This window comes from Carassius auratus, chromosome 24 (genome assembly GCF_003368295.1).
Source record: "Carassius auratus strain Wakin chromosome 24, ASM336829v1, whole genome shotgun sequence".
NCBI classification, from domain to species: Eukaryota; Metazoa; Chordata; class Actinopteri; order Cypriniformes; family Cyprinidae; genus Carassius; species Carassius auratus.
Genome location: NC_039266.1, coordinates 15,444,459 through 15,466,388, shown reverse-complemented (window position 1 = coordinate 15,466,388; position 21,930 = coordinate 15,444,459). Strand labels below are relative to the sequence as shown.

The 21,930-nt window shown below is 36.9% G+C and overlaps 1 protein-coding gene across 6 annotated transcripts in view; it reads right to left on the bottom strand.

Moving 5' to 3' along the window:
- Nucleotides 1-12,731, bottom strand: part of LOC113042385 (TRAF2 and NCK-interacting protein kinase-like) — a 38,264-nt gene extending 25,533 nt beyond the window's left edge. For all 6 annotated transcript variants that reach the window (XM_026201211.1, XM_026201214.1, XM_026201213.1 and 3 more), the window contains exons 1-11: nucleotides 12,588-12,731; nucleotides 8,471-8,596; nucleotides 6,476-6,586; nucleotides 6,258-6,348; nucleotides 4,013-4,143; nucleotides 3,851-3,905; nucleotides 3,684-3,762; nucleotides 3,419-3,594; nucleotides 2,491-2,557; nucleotides 2,203-2,401; nucleotides 776-892 (exon numbers count right to left, since the gene is read on the bottom strand). In XM_026201211.1, coding sequence (XP_026056996.1) covers nucleotides 776-892; nucleotides 2,203-2,401; nucleotides 2,491-2,557; nucleotides 3,419-3,594; nucleotides 3,684-3,762; nucleotides 3,851-3,905; nucleotides 4,013-4,143; nucleotides 6,258-6,348; nucleotides 6,476-6,586; nucleotides 8,471-8,596; nucleotides 12,588-12,692 — 1,257 coding nt within the window. In that variant the 5' untranslated portion in view covers nucleotides 12,693-12,731. The remainder of the gene's footprint in view (nucleotides 1-775; nucleotides 893-2,202; nucleotides 2,402-2,490; nucleotides 2,558-3,418; nucleotides 3,595-3,683; nucleotides 3,763-3,850; nucleotides 3,906-4,012; nucleotides 4,144-6,257; nucleotides 6,349-6,475; nucleotides 6,587-8,470; nucleotides 8,597-12,587) is intronic.
- Between the last annotated feature and the right edge of the window lie 9,199 nt (nucleotides 12,732-21,930).

The window sequence follows — 21,930 nt, the reverse complement described above, 5'->3', positions numbered from 1 at the left end:
CAACAATGATCTTTTGAATATCATTAAAATAAAGAAAAATGGTTCTGAACATTCATACTATTTTGCATATTTGCAAAAAAAAAAACATTGCATGTTGTTCATAATACATATTAATTGATAATTAAATTAATGAATCATAGTTATAGACTTTTTTGATACACAAACTTTAGTTCTGTGTTGTGTCAACTAGATATTTAATGTAAAATCTTGGTTCTAAATATTATATTTATAATTATATATATATATATATATATATATATATATACACACGCACACACACACACACACACACACACACACACACCAAAAAGTAACAAAGTATTACATAAAATAAAACATACTGTAAAGTAAAATAAATCAGTTATTGAACACTAGAATATTGAAGTAACTGGTATGACCAAAAAAAAAAAAAACGTGGCCAATCTATAAATATGTGCCATGTATTAACAGAAAGTACATCTTGTCTCCATCTCTGTAGCGGTGAATCAGTGGGAGTCTGTTAGCGTGGAGTGTAGGCGTGTGAAGCCGCCACGTCACTTCATTTCTTCCCTTCCTGTTCATATGTGTTCAGTTGTCATTTCTGGCACTCTTTTTGCACAGTGAATAACGGGTTAGTTTGTAGTGACAGACCAATATATAATAGCTCGAACAATTATGTACTGAAATAACTCTCTCAATCACTTCTTGCCCTCTTTCTTCTTTATCAATAAAAGTGACCAAAAAGCAGAATTAGGCATGTATGGAAGTGGATGTGCGTTTGTGTGTACATGTGTACCTGCTCCCTCTCAGCATGCCTCCTCTCTTCCTCTCTCCGGAGCTGCTCCATCTCCTCATAGCGCCGCCTCTGCTCTCTCTCCTGCTGTTTCCGGAGCTCTCTCTCCCGTCGCTGTTGCTGTGAGGTTGCAAACACATGTGCTCATTAATGAGCCTGCCATAAAATAAATCTCAGTGCTGAGCCCAACTATCAGCCCAGCTTTACAATGGAACACACAGTTCTCTACTTTTACCACTAGGTGTTGCATTTAAAAAAAACATTGCATTTCGGTAGCCATGCTGAATAGTCTTTCCCCAGCAGGGGCTGCCGACAGGAGCTGTGCTGAAAGGAGGCGGCCTGACAGTGGACCAGCAGGAGACAGATGTGCTGAATGAGAGGTTGACGCCCAGCCGGGCCGCATGTTTCATCCCCACAGGTATTCGGCTCCCTCCCCTACATCACATAACTCAGGAATATCTCCACCGGCTCAATGACCGTCGTCTTTCTTTGTCTCCCATTTGAAGGATTCCCAAGATGTTGGGCAACCTTCCTGTGGACTGATCATGGCTCAGTGTCTCCCAGGGACTTTTAAAACGGCAGTCATTTCATGAGTCATTACACACACAAAATAGAGTACAGGAAGTGTGTGTCTGGGTATGACCAGAATAATAGCGAAGCATATTGTCTGTTTGTTGCAAGGAAAAACAATGCTAAATGCAAACAATAAAATGCAACTAAGCATATAATCATGCATGAGAGCAGAAGAAAATGCTTCCCATGTCTTTAGTTGTTGATGTCAGAGGTTGTGTAAGATTTTGGGTCAAATGCATCTGTTACTTTATAATAAGGCAACTACTTTTTTTTAATCCATACATCTAATGTTGTTGTTGTTGTTAATTTGTTGGGTTATAACTTTATATTTAATGTAAAATCTAGGTCCTAAAGGAAAATCAGTTGAGAACGAGGAACAAGAATAAAATAAAAAGTAAAATAAAATTATATAAATACAAAATATACTATAATTAATTATGACCAATATATAACTTAAAAACAGTATTAAAAATAAGACATTCAGATTAAATATTTAGCTTTAGACATCTTGCGGAAAAAGGTGCTTTAAATATTACAATACAAATATAATAATTATATATAAAAGCATGTAAATTAATATATTATAAATTGATTCAATTAAATATCGGATTAAATAGTTATCTTAGAAGTGAAATGTTTTTTAAATAACATAAATATAAAATACATTAAAATAAAATGTGCTTTACAAATATGAAATATAATAAATGTTAAACTAAATATAAATCAATACAATATTGTAAATATGATACAATTATATTTAGATTAGAAATGTAGCTTTAAAGTTATTAATAGACCACTGTAGCGCAAAAGATTTCAGGAACATGTCTTTAAACGGTTTCTCGTCCATCTCCTCTTACCTCCTCTAGTCTCCTCCTTTGCTCCTTCTGCTCCTCAATGCGCTTCTGCCTCTCTGCCAGTAGTTGGCGCTTGTGTTCCTCGTTCTGTTGCTGTTCTAGCTGTTGTCTCCTAAGGGCTTCGGAGCGCTCCTTATTGGCCAACTGCAGACGCAGGAAGTCCCGCCTCAGGGTCGATTCCCCAGGGACGTTTATGATAGAGCTGTAAGGAAGATGTTAAATCATCTTTAAGTCAGTCAGGTCTCCACTATACACACATGCATGTGTGTTAGCGGAAAAAGTTCTATGTACCTCGGCTCTCCTATGTCTCGCTCTTCCTCCTCCTCTTCACTTCCACTGTACTCATACTCGGTCTCGTCTGAAAACACACACCATGGTAAGATGTAGGTTTTTAGATTTAAGGCAGATTCTGATAAGGACTGTTGTGACAAAACAACAACAACAACAACAACTGATACAAATTTGCATGAAAAATATTAAGTTATTTTTTGAAAGTAGTCAACTCTTACTAAAAACAATATTTAGTGAATCATTTTATTTACGTTGATGATAAATACAATTCAATTAAAAAAATAAAAATAAGATGCATAATAAAATAATAATTTTCCCCATTTTTCATTTCCCTCCCCAAAATATTTACCCTTTTCTAGTTAAAAATAAATAAATCTCATGGAAACTTCCTGTTCATCAACTAATACACGGTTGCAAATAATATAATTTTAATTAAAATATTTATTAATTGTGTTTTCAATTATTATTATTATTTGGTTATCATTGCTATCAATCAAAACAATAAATAAACAAATAAACAATAATTAAACAAATAAAATAAAATACAAAACAATAAATAAATAAAATTCTATTTTTAGATAGAAGAGATTAAAGACAGATGTTGTGAATGTTGTGAAAACCACTGATACAAATCTGTATGAAAAATATTTTTTAGTCATTTGTATTTAAAGTAAAAAAAAAAAAAATAATAATAAAAAAAAAAGAGTAGTCAACTCTTAATAAAAATAATATTAAATTAATAATTTCATTAATTATGACCCAGCTGAGTTTAACTTCTTAATCTGGTTTTGATAGGGTCTGACCAAAAGTAAAATTTATTGTGATCAACTGGATGACAGGCACGCTAAAAATAATGTTTGGTATAGTTTTGTTTATGCATCAACAGGGAACAGCATTAACTAAAATAAATAAATAAATAAAAACTCACCCCTCTCTCCTCTCTTCTTTTTGGTCCGGTCAATGTGGTCTTTGAGCTGGATTCGGACCTGTCTCTCGTTGGGAAGGTCTTTGATGAAGGGATGTTTCATGAGCTGTTCAGTACTGGGTCTCTGGTTGTGATTCTTCACTAAACAGCTCTCAATGAACGACTGGAACTTTTTAGACCTAGAGAGAACCACAAACTGATCAGTTTCCCCCATTCTGAATCAGTTACAGATTACTGCAAATTCAATACACTGAGAGGTTCGACCCACCACTTCTTAGACTTGAGACGAGGCGCTGGGTTTCTGGGTATGAGGAAAAGCGCTCGCATCGGATGCATATCGCACAGCGCTGAGAAAACAGACAGGTGTTTGTGTTTAGCAATCACAGTGTTCATATAAAATGCATTTCAGATCATCCTGCATTGTGTTGGACTTACGAGGCGCTCCTTCTGCCATCTCAATAGCCGTAATTCCCAGCGACCACAGATCGCTCTGTAACAAAAACAGTGCTGTTAGGATCTCTGTCTGAAGCCAAACAGGACCCTCACACAAAAGCAATCAGGTGTTGTAAGAGCATAATTAAGAATCGCTTGAAGTACCTTGAAGTCATATGTGGCGTCTGGGTTCTCATCACAGGCTATGACCTCTGGAGCCATCCAATACGGAGTGCCAATAAAAGTGTTCCTCCTACCCACGGTACGGTCCAACTGTGCACTCACACCAAAATCAACTGTTGAAAACACACACGGGGAAGATTTGGCCTTAATGTGTCTGCGTGCAGTAACGAGAGGAGAGGTCTTTGATGAAGTGCATGCTGCCATCTGCCTCTGTGCCCCTCTTCCCTCATCACCGCAGGCAGTGTTGTCATAGCAACACTCCCGAACTCAAACCACTCGATGACAAGCCCTAATAACTCCAGAGGAGAGTCATGAGGTCCTCGAGACAGACGTAATCAGCCGACACTCCAACCAGCATAGAGGGATTATAAGCTTCTTAAAATGATTTACTGAAAAAGCGATCATCTACGCTGTTTTTAAAATGTAATTGTATCAAACAGAAATAAATTACATTTAAAAAAATATTTTTATAGAATAGTTATTTTAAACTGCAATAATATGTAACTTTTTCTGATCAAATAAATGCATGTTTGGCAAGCATAAGAGCCTTCTTTCAAAAACATTGGGAAATTTATTTTGGTATAAATAATAAAAAAAGCAACCTCATACTAAAAAAAAGCATAATAATAATTTTCATTATCTCACTCCAAAAATTTATATTAGCTTAATCATGCAGAATCAGAGTCAAGCTAATAATTTCATATGTCAATGAGCTTGTGAATAGCTTAAGGACAAATGAATGAGTTTTTGATGAATATGTTTTTGAACAGGTTCTTGGAAATTAAACCTTCCTGCACAAACAGATTTAGTTAATTAAAATGAACTATTTGATCTTTTTAGGGGTGGGCAATACACCAGTAAACTAGTTAACCAGTAGAAATTTGTCAACCAGTAGATTCTGGACTATTGTCTTTATCGTGATCTATCTTTTTTAAAAATAGGCTCATTAACTCCCCTAGAGTTAAACAGCTGAGTTTTACAGTTTTCGAATCCATTCAGCTGATAATGTAAATAGTTTTCTGGTGTTGCATATTATCACTGCGCCTGCTGCACCCATGGTACGGCAGCAAAGTTCCTTGATTATTACGCATGAATGAGAGAATAGTTCCCAGTCATATCGGCCCATAAAATCGCAACGTTTCATTTTCCATCAGTCTTAGTACACGATGTAACTACAGAAGAGTCAAGCTGTAAATAGGAAAAATACAGAAAACTCTTTGGTCATTTATGAGTGAGATGCTAATGGTCTAATCAGATTCAATGATCTTTGCTAAGCTAAGCTTAAATGCTACCACCAGACCCAGAGATCAGCTGAATAGATTCGAAAACAGTACAACTTGACTTTTTAACTTATGGGCAGTTGGAAAATGAGCCTATTTCCTGAAAAAAGTGGAGCGTTCCATTAAGTTGAGGTGTGCCGTAGTCACGAAAATGTATCTCTGCACACATTTTTAAGCATTAAAGTTTTTTTAAGCCATTTAAATGCAAACAACAGCACTACATGTGTGTTTCACATGAATCGGCTGCTCATAGAGCGTGCAAATATTTGTGTTGCTTTGTTTGCCTTGAATGGTTAAATACACATATACTTACATGAATGAGAATGCCAGATTTTGCAAGTATCCTCGTAAACATTAATTTAAGAAAATCTCTCACCGCTCTTGACTAAATCACTTTCGTATCTTTAATAATAATAAATTAAATTTACACAGTGAAATGCAGTGTTTTTGATTAACTTATACAATGTGTGTTGTATTTATTTATTGTAGATAGTTTTTTTCCTGTTGCTTGTAATTAGTTACTTATTTTAAGTGAGCTTGAGTGGGTTTTTTTTTAGCCTTAAATTAGTTTTTCTGTGATACTGACAGTGGTGACAAGAATTATGGAATTTCTATGGTAACAAAAACTTTGATGTCATAAAATTCTTAATAAAAGCAAAAATTGTGATTTAAAATTACTCATATTGCGATATAACATTTTAATTTTATCACCTTATGTGTTTGATTAGCACTTTAACTCGATTTTAAACCTCCAATGTAAGATTGAAAGAATAATGACATTTTATATTACTGGAAAAAAGCCTGTTTGTAGATTTTAGACACTACTAAAAACAGTTAAATTATCATTGTTGTAACTTAGTTAGTTTAACCTCAACACTAATTCATACACATTACAGAAGCTTCTTCTACTGAATGAACATTGCATTTGTCAGGGGGTGTGAACTCACCTAGTTTGACTTCCGCATTTTCCGTGAGCAAAACGTTCTGACCTTTGATATCACGATGAATGACCTTATGTTGATGCAAGTGGGTCAGACCCTATCAAAACCAAATGAAGAAGTTAAACTCAAGTGGAGAAGGTCAAATGAGGAAACACTCTTCAAAAAGAACACTTCTGGAAGCTAATAATGTCTTTCAGTGGCCCACACTACACACACACACTCACCCTGAGGATCTCTCTGCAGATGTAGGCCGTCCACTCCTCTTTCAGAGTGTTTCCTTTGGTGTTCTTTATCAGGTCTGTCACTGAACCAGCACCACAAAACTCCATCACCAGCTACAGACACAACACGTCAACAAAATTAGGATAAAACCCAAGAAAGCCACAAAAATTAGGAAAAATCTCAATCAGTATAGATCTACATTGGTGCTGTCACACAAACAGAATTGGTTGCATTATTTCCATTGAGAGGTCATGTGTGAATGGGACCCGATGTTGAAATTCTGGCTAATATTCAACACTTTCTTATGCTCATCAAGGCAGCATTTGTTTGATTAAAAAATATACAAATATTGTGAAATATTGAAGACAAAGCAGCATCATGTGACACTGAAGACTGGAGTAACGGCTGATGAAAATTCAGAATTGACCACAAGAAAAAATTATATTTTAAAATGCATTAAAATAGAAAACATGTCATTTTAAACTGCAATTATATTTGTTTGTTTTTCTGTATTTTTGATAAAATAAATTCAGCCTTGAGCACAGTAAACTATAAAAAAGAAATTACAAATATTTTGTTTACATATTTAAATAATGTTAATATCTCCAAGCAAAACATTTTTTTTTTACATTAAGCAAAATTTGTCAATCAAATAAATGATCCATGTGTCTACAAATGTTCTATTTTTTAGCTAAAGCAGCTTACAGTTTAAAGTGGCAGAACCAGTATTTTAATTAGATGCAACATTCGACACTCACACATACATGCAAATTCACACTTTTCAGCTGAAACTAGATCTATGAAAGACAACTTGTTCCAGGGCAACTTCATTTTCCCACTTTTAAGAAGTTGAAATGACAATATAGAAGTATTAGTGGTTTAAAAAAAGGGAATTTCATAGTTGTTTCCAGAGAAAAGCCTCCATCTAATAATTCTCGGTTTTCACTCAATAAAAGTGCCATGCAGTTTCTTTCCTATAGCCCAATCTTTCTCTTAACATTGGGTTTGGAAGTTTGCATGTCACTGCTCCCTACTGTAACTCCGTTTTTACTTTGGCTTTACCTTATCTCCCAAGGCACTCAAATAAATAGAGCCATATTCTCTTTAAGGGCCCTCAGGGGCACAATAAAAGTCAATAAATGTAATTTCTGAGCACAATATGATGGTTTTTCTGAAACAATGATTGGTTTTGAATCTCTCTTGAGCTGGCCCTCAGATGGGTCCAAATATGTTTGGCCTCTGGGACTCTCCAAAGCCACGACTGCTGAGTTGGCAACATTGTTTTACTCTAAGGGAAATCCTTCTTACAGAGACGCCCAGTGGAGTGTGGTTGTGCTGACCACATGCTCCAGTGCTAGTAAATGTTTTCAGCATGTCACTTATCTTTCTGTTGCTGGGCAAAGAAAGCGAAAAAGCTCACCACAGAGGAAATGAGGCTGGCAGTTTGCGTTCAATGCATAGAGATGAAAACAACAAGGCCTAGGCAGCTATATGCAAAGTGTGAACATTGCGTTTATGTGTGACAGATCGGCAACGGTTGAAAAGTGTTACCTTACCAGTGATGAAAAAGCTATGTTTGAGGCTGTAGCTTCTTATGTTTAAGCATATTCCTGGTATTAATGTGTGTTATGTATTAATCATAATCTTGAACTTTTCTGATTATGTCACTTAGGCTCCACAGGTTAGATTTGCCACACTGAAATATTTTTCCTCATTAAATATAAGAAAAGACCTTGAATAATTAAAATAAAACTAGTTACACCATAGTCAAACTTTAGTTTGATGTGGTTGCAAATCTTCATTTAAGATATAGCATGACAAAAAACTCAAATATGTAGTATGTAACAATATGAAAAATACTACCAAACTACTCAAAAAGTTAGAAACATCACTACTTTTAGCTTCCTTACACTGTATTGTATTACACACATTAATAATGAAACATTTACACACTCTAATACCATGATTCTTTCTGCCTACAATTAATTTAGACTGACCCAGAGCTGGTCATCCATGCCAGGTGGGTTCTTCTTGATGAAGGCACCATAGTAGGTGGCGATGTTTCGATGGTGGGAGTATTTTTTTAGCATGTTGATCTCAGCTTTGATCTCCTCCTCCTCATCCTGTCAAATAAAACACACAACACTTGAGACTTCGAGAGCAGGAAAATACCATGTTTCTTTGTCTTTGAGTGAGTCATTGTCAGGAAACTGTTCAACAGTGTGATTTACTACTGTACATAACAGCAAAAATATTACATTTATTATACGTAGTAATTCATATCACTGTTATATCCCTGTTTGCCACTATAATAACAACTAAATTTGGAGTAAAACTGTTATCAAACAGGTTTCCTTAAACACTCTATCCATCTGTTATTGGTCAGCCAAACAGATAGTCCCGCCCTAAACTAATGCCACTGGTTAAGACTGTTGCTATGTCCGGCTGATTAGAACAAGCATAAAACAAAGCAATGATTCTACAGTCCCTGTGAAAAAGAACCAACTTCTAAAATGGCATGAATATGAACATTTTTTTTTTATAATAAAAAAAAGTATTTTGAACAAAATAACAATACCAGGCATTTTTGTCACTTTTACATTTAAATGGCTAATATATAACTTTAAGTAAATAAAAAAATTAAGGTGTCAGTTTATTTTAAGGTCTAATTCTCACTATTAATTAGGGATGCACCGAATCCAGATTTTTTGGGTTCGGCCGAATACGAAACCAAATACCGAATCCTACTCGCATCCTTATTCCATTAACTCAGTAAAACGCATTAAGTAAAAAACGTCCACAGCAGTGTATTTTTCATTTAAAAAAAAAAGAACAGGCAACATTATGCCAGGATGACAAGTGGGAAAAACTATTTTGACAATTACCATAAGCCTATGCTTACCCAAGTACAAACCAAACCAGTGCAACAATGCAAAGAAAAGTGTTTTTCGGAAACAGAATATGTTTGGTGACTTAACTGAAATTAATGTTATTGAACATTTACTCAATAAACATGGATAGTAGGCCGTTTAGTTTTCATTTATAACAGAAGCCTAGGCTACGATTAGAATAGTAGCCAAATATTATGAAAAATATTACGGAAAATCAAACACATCTCCTGCATCATAATTAAATTAACGTAAAACCTCTAACCTTTTCACATGAAATGAGAGTTTCCTTTAAAAAAAACAAGACGCTTTGCATTAACAGGTGATAGCCGGTTGCGAGTGTGGAAACGAATGTCCCCAGCAGTACTGAAAAGTTTCACTGGGTACAGAGGTTGGTTCCGCACAGAGGTAGATCTTAACCGTTTTTGGCAGCTTGTGGAAATCACTGCTGGTTTGTTTTCCACCAATGAAGAGAAAATTGAACATGTAGCTCAACTTGAATCGCCTTCTTTTGATTGAAAGTACTGCCAAACAAAACTTTTTTTTTTGCTTAGGAGTTACATTTTCTGATTCTCACAGGGGCTGTTTACATAGAGTCTTTTATGCGCAAAAGTTACGTTTTTTTTTTTTTTTGGCGCACGGAATGCGCGCTCATAATGGAAGCGACGCGCTCGTTTTTTCAAGGCGCGTCCGCACCTCTTGGAGTTAAAAACTGCTCAACTTTTCAGGATGCAGAAAGTTCACCGCAGGTCATTTGACAAGAACCAACTCAATCAGCTTCCTTCGGGGTGAAATTCCCTGTGGTTTTTGCGTTTGGAAGAATGCCCAAACACTGCAGCGTGTTTTACTTTTCTTCGTAAATAATTCTTTTAGCAGAGTTACAGAAAGGGTTTTTTGGTGGTGGAAATCCATTGCTGAAATGTCCTTGTTGTAACAGAGATCACAGCTGATGGTTGCTTTGCAACGACAGACGCCTCAGGTGCGCAACTGCCCGAGCACTTTGGAAACGGTCCACATGTAAACACCTTCACGTAATCAACAGCCGTGTGACGTCGACCAGCATAGCGCAAGCCTAGAATTTGGTTCGGTGGGAAAAAAATCTAAGGTTCAGCCGAAACCGAACTCCGTCAAAAACCCCAGTATTCGGACGAATCCGAATCCTGGATTCGGTGCATCCCTACTATTAATACATTGTGGCGAGTGGGGCGGGGCCGAGAGGCGTGGGAACGAGGAGTGAGGCCAGGTGTAGTTATTGGAGATGAGCTACACCTGAGCCCCACCGCTAGTATCGAGTCCCACGTAGGAGATGGAAGGATATAAAACTGGAGTGACGACCGTGAAGGACGAGAGAGGACCAGGCCTGGGATATTATTTTATGTTTGCTTTTTATTTATGCGCACCAGTCGGCCGTGAGGGGCTGGTGCGCCATTTTGTATTTATTTTTGATTATTAAAATGAGTTTTTGATTGTGCTCCGGTTCCCGCCTCCTTCTTCCCGATGAATATGGAGATTTGTTTATTACAGTGGTGCCGAAGCCCGGGAGAAGGAGGGACGCGCTGCTGAAGATCCCTCGCCGCTGTGGTGAATCCGCGGTGCCCTCGAGCAGGCGAGGTATGTGCCGCCAGGGACGCTCGAGGCGGTGGGCTGGAGCGAGTTGCCGGGGATGGGCGAGCTCGCTGCCGACCGCCCACGACAAGGAGGGGCGGCTGCCGTCCGTGAGGGAGCGGAGGAGTCGGCGCCGTTCGCCAGGGGGCCGGAGCCTGCCGCCTCCGTGACGGAATCCGGAGGGGCAGGGAACGGGGGACTCCTGCCGCTGCCCAAAATCGGAGGAGCCGTCGCCGTCCATCGGGCGGCGGAGGAGTGTCGCGCCTTCCGCCGAGGGCCGTCCAGTGCCACCGCCAGGCACCGCGGAGGAGATCACCCAGCTGGTGGAGGGCCGAGCAGCAGTGCGTCTGGGAACCGGATTTTTTTTTTTTCCTCTCTCCCCTCTCTCGTCCTTGTCGCTCCTCCTTCCATCTCCTTTTCTCTCGCCTCGTCTGTCCTACCCCCAGGTTCCTGCAGGTCCCCGTGAGCGGTCCCCCCCGGAGGGAAGGGGGGGGGAGTAGAGCGCAGTCTCGAGGGTACCCCCCGGCCTGCGAGGGGCGATGGGGGTATGTGGCGAGTGGGGCGGGGCCGAGAGGCGTGGGAACGAGGAGTGAGGCCAGGTGTAGTTATTGGAGATGAGCTACACCTGAGCCCCACCGCTAGTATCGAGTCCCACGTAGGAGATGGAAGGATATAAAACTGGAGTGACGACCGTGAAGGACGAGAGAGGACCAGGCCTGGGATATTATTTTATGTTTGCTTTTTATTTATGCGCACCAGTCGGCCGTGAGGGGCTGGTGCGCCATTTTGTATTTATTTTTGATTATTAAAATGAGTTTTTGATTGTGCTCCGGTTCCCGCCTCCTTCTTCCCGATGAATATGGAGATTTGTTTATTACATACATTATTTTGGCTAAATAAACTACTAATTTGCTGCTCATTTATATTTAGTAAAGGAGTTGTTAAGATAGGTATTGGGTAGGATTAGGGATGTAGAATATGGTCATAGAATATGTGCTTTATAAGTACTAATAAGCAGCCAATATATTATTAAAAGGCATGCTAATAAGCAATTAGTTAATAGTGAGAATTGATCTCTATACTAAAGTCTTAATTTAATAAAAGAAAATAAAACACTTTTAAATTTTATTTTACATCATTTTTAATACTAATTCTAACAATGTCTAATATATGTTTAGACAAATAAATACAGAATTAATGAGCATTAGAGACTTTCAAAAATATTAATAAAATCTTAATGTCCCCATAATTTTTTTAAATTAGTGTATTAATATAATAATTAATATGTTCATATTTTTTCTATTAATAACAAATAAAATATTTTAAAAAAGTTAACATTTTTACATATTTAGCTTTCAGTAAAATAAAAAATATATATTCATAATTAAAATATCCAAAATGCATCTGAACGGATGGCCTGCCCATCTCAGGGCTCACACACACACACACACACAGACAGACACACACACATTCACACCTACAGGTAATTTATAGTAGGTAAAGCATGACACATTCATGTTTGTGTTTAAATGACATCATGCAACAAGCAAAGAGTGAAAGTGTAAAAGTAAAACCAACATGGAGAGAAACAGGAAACCGAGGCAGCTACTTGCGCTCTTACCCCTGTGACATCCATGACCTTGATTGCAGCAAGCTGGCCGGTCTTAACATGACGTCCCTGTAGAGAGAAAGATAAGAGAAAGGACATGTCATTCATGAGCGTCATACAAACATAACACTGGCATTATTGAACATGTGGTAATGGGATCTATCTGTGGCAGAAGAATAGGTGGATGTACGCCTCTGGCACGCGGCATGATTATGTAACAGCATAAAAAAACACACACACCCATAAACAGACACACGCTTCCTAGAATGATTGAAACAGACCCAAATACCTGTGTGAATGATCTGTACAATTTCATGTTTGTGAATGTGTGTGTTACAGTGCCACCACAACTCGAATCTCAAATCTCCAAAAGCGTTATGCAACCGAAGGAATCTGGAAATGGAAATCACTGTCCCAGGTCTGCCCCAATTCCCTCATGTTTACCTGTTAAGTTGCTAACTTCCCCCAAGCTCAATTTGATTTCATAACCAGAAACGAGAGAAACAGACACGGTGGACGCATATCATCTGCGCGCTCAGCAGGTCCCGTGTTTTGGGACAATAGCGGGAGATACGGCAGCAGATCTGAGCAGAAGTGCATTCATCTGAACACCAGAATCACCCAGTGTGTGCTCTTCAGAATGAATTATGCACACTTCATCTCCTCACCCAACACACTCCCACTGCTTTTATTCTGAGCAGAGGAGATGTTTCAGCAAGAGAAGGAGGGGAAGAGCGAAAAAGGGGGGAAGGAAATAGGATGACATGAGGAAAGAGCGTCATACTAGTCCCACCAGTGCTCATTAACAACTTCAACCGCTACTGCAAAGTATTAACGAGTGGAGAAACCCGCCAAAACCACAGGGCAATATAAAAATCAACAGAGTCAATGTGAAGATCACTGAATAGGGGACTTTTATCATATTTTAATAAACACTGAAACACATAGTTCAAATAGGACTCACATCATTTCGTAAAGCCATTTTCACCATTAACTAACTATACTGAGCATCAAATAACTATTTTTACTAGTGGTCAACCAAATTTTTCTTCTATTTTTGGTATCATCTGATAAGTGTTGGAAACGAGACTGTAGTATTAATATTTATAAAAAAATTTCAAAAACTTTCCTCAATTAGGAAATATTAGGTCAAATAAATATACATTTATTGCAGCATGTTTTTTTTTTTTTAGATCACTGACAAGCTACGCAATATCACGTTCATTATCGAAGGCGACTCATCTGGGATAATGAACGCAATATTGCGTAGCTTGTCAGTGATCTATGGCTCTGTCTATTAAATGCCGCTCCATTTAAAAGCAAGTGATGGCGATGTAGCGGTAATCACAGAACTGGATTTACTGGATTTACTGACTAGGTGTGCATGATCATATTGTTAGATATATCGCCCAACCGCAGTACACTCTTCTGCGTCAGCCGCGACACAAGGATATGTTTGCTACATGTATTAATGCTTTGATTTGAATGAAAACAGCACATCCATACAGCGCGGCTGACACAGAAGAGCGTACACAGTTTGCGTTCAGCAGATGCTGTTCATTTTTTGTTCAAGTCGTTATTTTTGTTTTCTTGTACAAAAAGTACTCTCGTTGATTCGTAACATTATGGTTGAACCATTTATGGCAGATAAGATTTTTCTGACGATGTCTTTCATACTTTTCTGGACCTTGACAGCGTATTTTACTTGGCATTCTATGGGATAGTCTCAAGCCTCCCGGTTTTCATCCAAAATATCTTAAATTGTGATCCGAAGACGAACTAAGCTTTTAAGGTTTTGGAACAACACGGGGGTAAGTGATTAATGACGAAATGTTAATTTTGGGGTGAGGTATCCCTTTAAGCATCATTTACATTAGCTTTATATTTAAGCCATCCTGCTCAAAGACAGAGGTTCCAAAACCTATTTTGTCAGCTAAACCTTATGGACAGAAAATATTTAAGTAACCCAAGATTTTTTAAGTTAATATTTAAATAATTTAACAAAAATGAAATGTTGTAAAGTTCTGTCCACAAAAATTTAAGAAAATTATGCAAACGTGAAAGTTAAGAAAGTGAACATTGCACATAGTGTTTCCAAATACATGTTAAGCATTGTAGCCTCTCTGAAAACAAGGCATTACAAGCTGCACACGTGAATTTCAGTTTTATTTTCACTAATTATGCATCTCCATTGTTTATTATAATGTTATATTTGATTTAGTTTTTTTATTAGCTTTTCATCAACTCACAAATGCCCTACAGTTCCCTCATAAATCTTGTTTGGTTAACCAAAGATAAAAAAAATATCCACATTAATTGTTCTATAATTTTTAAGTGTTTCTTCCCATGCTGTGTGTTTTAGGTGATTTCTATGCCGTTTCTAAAGTGGTCTGAATGGATTTCCTAGCCTGTTCTGGGCAGTTGCTTTCGATATGGCTTGGTAGTTTTGAAGCTTTTGTACTGGAAAACATGTTGGCTAGACAAAAATGTTGGCTTATTTGAAGACATCTGTGACAAAACCCATGAGCCAATCATCATGATAATACATCTGACTGAAAGTAATAAATTATGCTGGCATATTAATGAATCAGATGTGTGGACGTGGTGAATGGGTGCATGTGTGATGGTTTTGCGCCTTACATCTCTACGTCTCTCCTGACGAGGAGATCCACAGGGCCGACTGCTAACCGGAAAAACCATCTGCCATCTTGACAGAGATTAACTGAAAAGTTCTGGCCCGTTGACGTGTAAGATAAGACTGTCCTCAATTGCCATAAGCCATGAAAAAAGCAAGACGCAAATGTCCCGCCTGTGCAGTATTAATGATAAACATAACTGTGCGCAGAATGGAATATTACCATACTGCACATATATGCGTATTGTTAGAAACAATATGCAAAACAGTCAGCAAAATGCAACAGAAAGTTTTTGTCACTGTTGTCACATTATCTCATTACATTTCATGATAAACTTGACTGTATTCATCCAAATAACCGTATTTATTTTTAAAATAACTGCAATTTTGCATTTTAGTAAGCAAGTACATGTTATGTATATAACTATTATTCAACACCTTGAAGCAAACCACATTTTTATATAAAAAGGTCGTAAATTTTGACGTGTAGTCAAGTAAATTTGACTTAAAAAGGTAGGTAGTTGAGATTTTAATGCAATGTCAGCAGCTCATACTATTCTCATGGCAAGAGTTTTCTAACAATTGTACAGTTTAATCAAATGAAAATGGAAAAAAAAAATTATATACAATTTATAAAATGTGTAATAAAAATAATAAAATATCAGCACCAATAGTTTTGGGCAGAGTGCCGACATATCTTGCCATTGCACTTTGGGTAGTCCCAAGTTAGAAACCCTGACTCAAGGACCTGTCCTGATCCTACCCACCCTCTCTCTCATAATAAAAGTCAAAAAACACCAAAAATAAATCTTAAAAATAAATAAAAATAAGAGAAACAGGATCAAATAAAATCAAAAGGTGTTTTAAATATGTATATGATAAACATTCTAAATCTTTTTTTCTGTTAAGTTCTTATTAAAATAAATGAACTAAAAGAAAGAGATATAAAAATGGAAATGAATGATAAAGTTGAGTGCAATGCATCATAGGAATATATATGATATATATTGCCCATTTGCAATAAGAAAACTTAAAATAGATTCAGACTGCACTTATGTAGTATGGTATGCATAAACTATACTGCAAAAATAGTAAATATGGTTTTGAACAAAACTACATAACACAATTTCAACAAAGGCACAGGATGCTTTAGCCTTATAAAAAAAAAAATATTATAAAAAGATTGGCTTTTCCAGAGTCGTCAGCAGATTTTTTTTGTAGCCTGTGTGTGAATGAATGCTTTTAGAATCCAAACAGATAAGCACACGATGCAGTCACAGAACCCTTCTAATCTAGACTGGCAGCTGAAATGCATACGGAGGTCTGTTCCCATTATATCTGAAATGACTTTAAATGGCTATCGGAGAGCTTGCAGTAGTAATGCATTGTAACTGCTGTGAGGAAGACATTGCTGTGCGGTTTCATCATCACGACTGCTATTGGCTATACTCAACACTCCAGTTGTGAGAACTAAGACGGTATCTGCTGGAGGGTAGGGAAGCCAAACAATAGGCAATGACAGCCATATATATGTCTTTGTAGAAGTCGTGAAAACGAACAGTTATTATTGTACAATCAGGATCAGGAAGTCATTTGTCACTGCAAGCCTGCTGTGTTTGGACCGCTTAACTGTAGACACAGGGTGCCAGTGCAAAAAAATAAAAAAATAGAAAAAAAGCACATCGCACCACTTCCTCTCTGTAGCCTAGCAACAGGCCTGGAAGGCGGGAGGAGGCTTGTGGATTTTCACACTCGTCTACAGACAGCTCCTCTTGTTCCTGAGACATGTGACCTAGTGTGACCCTCTCAGCTCGGTCTCTGAGAGAGCTTTGGAAGGGGCCAGAATTTCTTCACTCAACTTCCATTCAGAGAACAGCCTTCAAAAGACCACATGCCCTGCAGTCACTTAAGGAATGCAGGAAGTTGGTGTTTTATTTAGAGCCTCATTGTGGAAGCTTCCTTATTTAACCGTAAGCTTTGTGTTTATCGCATAATGTATGGGTGAGAAGAACATGCAAAGCCTTCACTCATACGCTGGACATAGGGTTTCTAGGTGCTATGTGAAAAAACAGTGCTACAAATGCTAGGGTGTTGTGGGTGGTTGCCAGGGGAGTTGGTATGTGGTTGGTAAGGTTGTTTTTGTCTCTAACTCAAAACACATCCTTCCAAAATCAAATCGGTGGGTTGTCTGAACAACTGAGGATCCCAGTGTTTATAAATTATGCATTTTTTTGTTTTAATTTAGGTTATTGTTTGGAAATTGTCTTGACATCTAACTGGAATAAAAGAGATACACATTATTGGTAACACTTAAGCCTTTATGTATAATGCATTGTAAAGGGTAAAATGCATTATTTATTTTTAATGTGAATTAAAACACATTATTTATCATCATAAATTATTATAACAATTTAAAATTCATAGTGGAACAATGAATTTATAAGTGTTATGATGTATTAACTCTGGTTACAATTAGGTTACACCATAGAAGGTGCATTACTATGAAAGCATAAGGGTTTCAAAATTCATTTTGAAATGTAATATGCAAAATCACAATGCAATATGCAAAATGGCAATGTATTTCTGTAATTAAATGTGCACTTTCCCATACATGTGCAACATTTAGTGCAAAATTAAAATAAAAATTCAATTTTATAATTTACATTTGACATTTTTCTACGCTAGTTTTAATATGTAAATTAAAAATATTTTAACGCTTTGTAAGTTGCAAAATGAAAATGAAATTGTATTACCCAAATTGATTAGCTATGTTTAACATCTCCAAGCAAAAACTGTAGCGAATATATCATTTAAATGCCATTAATCCTAAATTTATTTAGAGTTATGGGCTGGACACTTTGAGATTGCATTTACATTATGAGACCACATGATAACTGTAGCAAATGCCAGCGTGAATTAAACTAATTGAGATTTAAATGTCTTTTATTTTTCTTAAATGATTGACACTTACACTTAAAACATTTCAATTGCATTTTCATGAAATACCCTGTGAACAGTGTAGACTAGTCCAATGTGGATTTGAAAATGCATTCCACGCCCCCAACCTGTCAATGATTATATCAAGGTGTGGCTTGGCAACAGACGCACAATTGGGTCCAATATTCCCCATTAACCAAATGCTTTTCACTTGCCTCAGTATCTCTGTTTTACACTCCGATGATTAACAGCATGAACATTCTTTAAAACATCTTCTTTTGTGTTCCATAAAAGAAAGTAAAGCTGGTTTGGCTGATTAAATGACGACAATTTTCTTTTTGTGTGTATGTGTGTGAACGATCCTTTAAGGGGGTTTGTTGACATGAATGCTTTCTTATAATCTTTAATTGCATGAAAAGAAAGCTCACAAGCTTTGATAAAAGTGCCCACATTTCTATCTTTCTCCTTCATAACAGATTTCTCTCAAAAAGCAATGTCATGTGAGTGGGAGATGAGCGGTCCCACCGCAGCACATCCTGACCCAGAACCTATTTCTTCTAATACAGGGCACGTTTTTAATGGCTTTCTGGATCTCCCAAAATGGCGCCCCACCGGAGAAAGGGCTGTGTGGGATTCTCTGGCAGGGACTCAGAGCAATCAAACTTCCTGAATTTCTTGAAATGAAAATTCCACCATGTATATATTTTCTAAATGCATGTTATAGCCTAGATCTTATTGCGAACAATTCATTTATGCATATGCTTGATTTTTTGACTACAGACTTCTCACTGAAGACGTACGCAGGACATCTCCAACAAAGCTTCAACAGGTTCATTTTCTCAAAAACCAATAACAACTTTATTTAACCACGTCCTGCTCTATAACTGTTTCTTTTTCTATTAATTTCATAACTCCAGTGTTTGGCCTATACCTGCATCTAGTCAAATATAATACATCAATACTTCTTAAATGCTCATCTGTTCCTGCAGGTCAGCGAGGTCATAACCTAAGACCCTTGGACTAATTAAACTGCCTTGCAGCAATCCAAGAGTTCAAAGATCCCCCGTTAATAGAAAAGACCCACTCCCGCAATCACTCTCTCTTTCTGTGTTGACCCCAATAGACGATCTGGAGGCTAAGTATAAGTGAACACGAGCCCTTTTTTCAGGACCACAATATTACAGTACAAAAGCACCATGTTAAGATGAGCTCGCAAACTCCACGCAGAGAGGCGGAGTCACGCTGTTACAGCTCTACAGAGTGAAGCAGAAGACATCTGTTTAACAAGACCGACTCCAAACAAAAAGGGCTCTGCTAAGGACCAGTGCATTTATCTTTTCAAACTTTAAGAAAACTGACCTTTTTCTGTAGTATTTTGCATTGCTTAGTTATTGCAAAATAGCTGTTTATTGACATTAATTCAACTGAGAAAAGTCATTTTTTTATATTCAATTTAATAAAAAAAGATTAAATATAGCAGTCTTATGTTCACCGCGGATGCCTTTATTTGAACAAAATACAGTAAAAACAATACTATCAAATTTAGTTCTTAGTATTTAAAATAACTGGTGGCAAAGCTGAATTTTCAGCATCATTACTCCAGTCTTCAGTGTCACATGATCCTTCAGAAATCATTTAAATACCGTATGCTAATTTGGTGCTCAAGAAACATTTCTTATCATCAATGTTTAAAACATTTGTGCTGCTCAATATTTCTGCAAATACTTCGACGCATTGATTTTTCAGGATTTTTTATAATCAGTGCCTTAAAAGAATAAAAAAAAAAAAGAATGCATCATCAATATTGATGATTTTCTATGTGAGTGAAGCAAAGCAAAACAACTATCTGAAATGACATTACGAATCCACTAGTTAACTGAATAGATAAAAGATGACTATAAATGTTTACATTCTACTTGAGATAACTAATGACTGATTTCACATTAAAAAGAAAGCAACTCAGAGTAATAGATGAAAGGACTCGCATAATGAAGCAATTCAAATAAACAGTCTGACTCAGAGAAGAGGAATGCTATCTTATCAAATCAGGAAAAAAGTTATGGGTGTCAACAGAAAAAACTGTTCAGCAATACATAAATACCATGATTCGTAATTTCCCTTCCTCTATTATTGCGTTCACATTAAACATTCAGTCAAATCATGGCTGATTGCGACCTGAATGCAGCTTCACCAAAGCCACAGAATGTCATCAACAAAATGTCTAATTTGGTTTAAAAACTACTCGGCTTCCATATACAGAGGATAATAAATGAATTCCTGTGCCGTTTTAAATAACACCAGAATTCAGAGAGAGAGAGACACTGTGCTTTCTTCATCGCTCACCAACAGACACCGAAATATACCTTTATGTAAAATAAACCTAAATTTCGCTGCCTGTTAACAGACTACCTGTTTATTCAAGCCTTGGTAATCAGGATGCGGTACAGAGGGAATGTCTGGATTATATGTTTGCCAAGGAAATCATGACTACTACTATTGCTCACACTTGCTCATACTATTGCTAAGCGTTAAACTTTGGTGAGTAATTCATCCTGTTCAGTCTGTTATGGATATGAATTATACTTCCAATGGTTTGGCTTGTTTGAGGTGCACTATTACTTTGCTAAGCCATCTGACTTACAATTAAAAGAAAAGCCATGAAATACTTGCTTTAAAGGAGGGTTGGACATTAAGCAACCACCAAGTGAACATTCAATACACCCCAGCAACCAACCAGAAACCATAAATCAACACTAAAGCAACCATCCAGAGGACCCTGATCCTGAAGCTGTACATAGATTTCAGTTTTTCTACTTCAAAATTTCACATTTAATTAAATCCATCACTTGGGTTTTTCTTTTTAATTAATCAGTGAAAATTGTTTCTACTGATTTTTTTTCAGTGCAAGAAAGCAAGCCACAACTCAAATTTTCTTCCTGGACCGATATGGACTAGACAGTTGTTTTTCTTAGTTTTTTCCTTCTTCCTTTTGTTCTTTTTCATCTCTTCTCTTTATCCTTTTTCCATTCCCAAATTAAAAAAAAAAAAAATTAATATTATAATTAATATTAAATAGCCAATAGGCTTTATCTGTTGGTTAAAGGCCGCTGTGATTGGACAAAAATCTGTGCAGTGCAGTATGAGTCATCAAAAAGTTATTACTCCAGAAAAAAATTATAAGAAATTTAAATGCATTTATCGGCTAAAAAAGCTGGGTAGATTGCTTACCAATTGTAGTACGTTACTGATTGCAAATTACATTACAAAAATTGTATTCTTCTCCCAGAGTTACTGTTTTCCGCCATTTTGAAGAGTACCACATACCATAATAAAGGTAATCAGCCTTGTTTACATTCAGTAAAAAGAGCACAACATGCTGAATGTAAACAGTGTTCATTACCTTGATTACATTCAGGGGTACTCTCCAAAATGGCGGAAGATGGTATAGATATATATATATATATCTGTAAGATGGCACATCTTTTTAAATATCTGAAAGTAACATCTGTCAGCTTTTTTGGTCATTTAGTGTTCCTGTAAAAAATGGGATAAAACTAACAATAATACTGATAAATAATAATAGTAATAAATTCTACTAATAAGAACAATATAAAAATCCACTAAGGATTAACAAGCTGCTGGATTCATGAATATTAATCAGGATGTCTGCGTTTGCTCAAACTGATTTGCTGAAATAAAACAGGCCAGGGACGATAATAGCAGAGCCGTAGAGGGGCTCTGAGATCTAGAGATCTCTTACGGCTCTGGATAATAGGTGAGCTC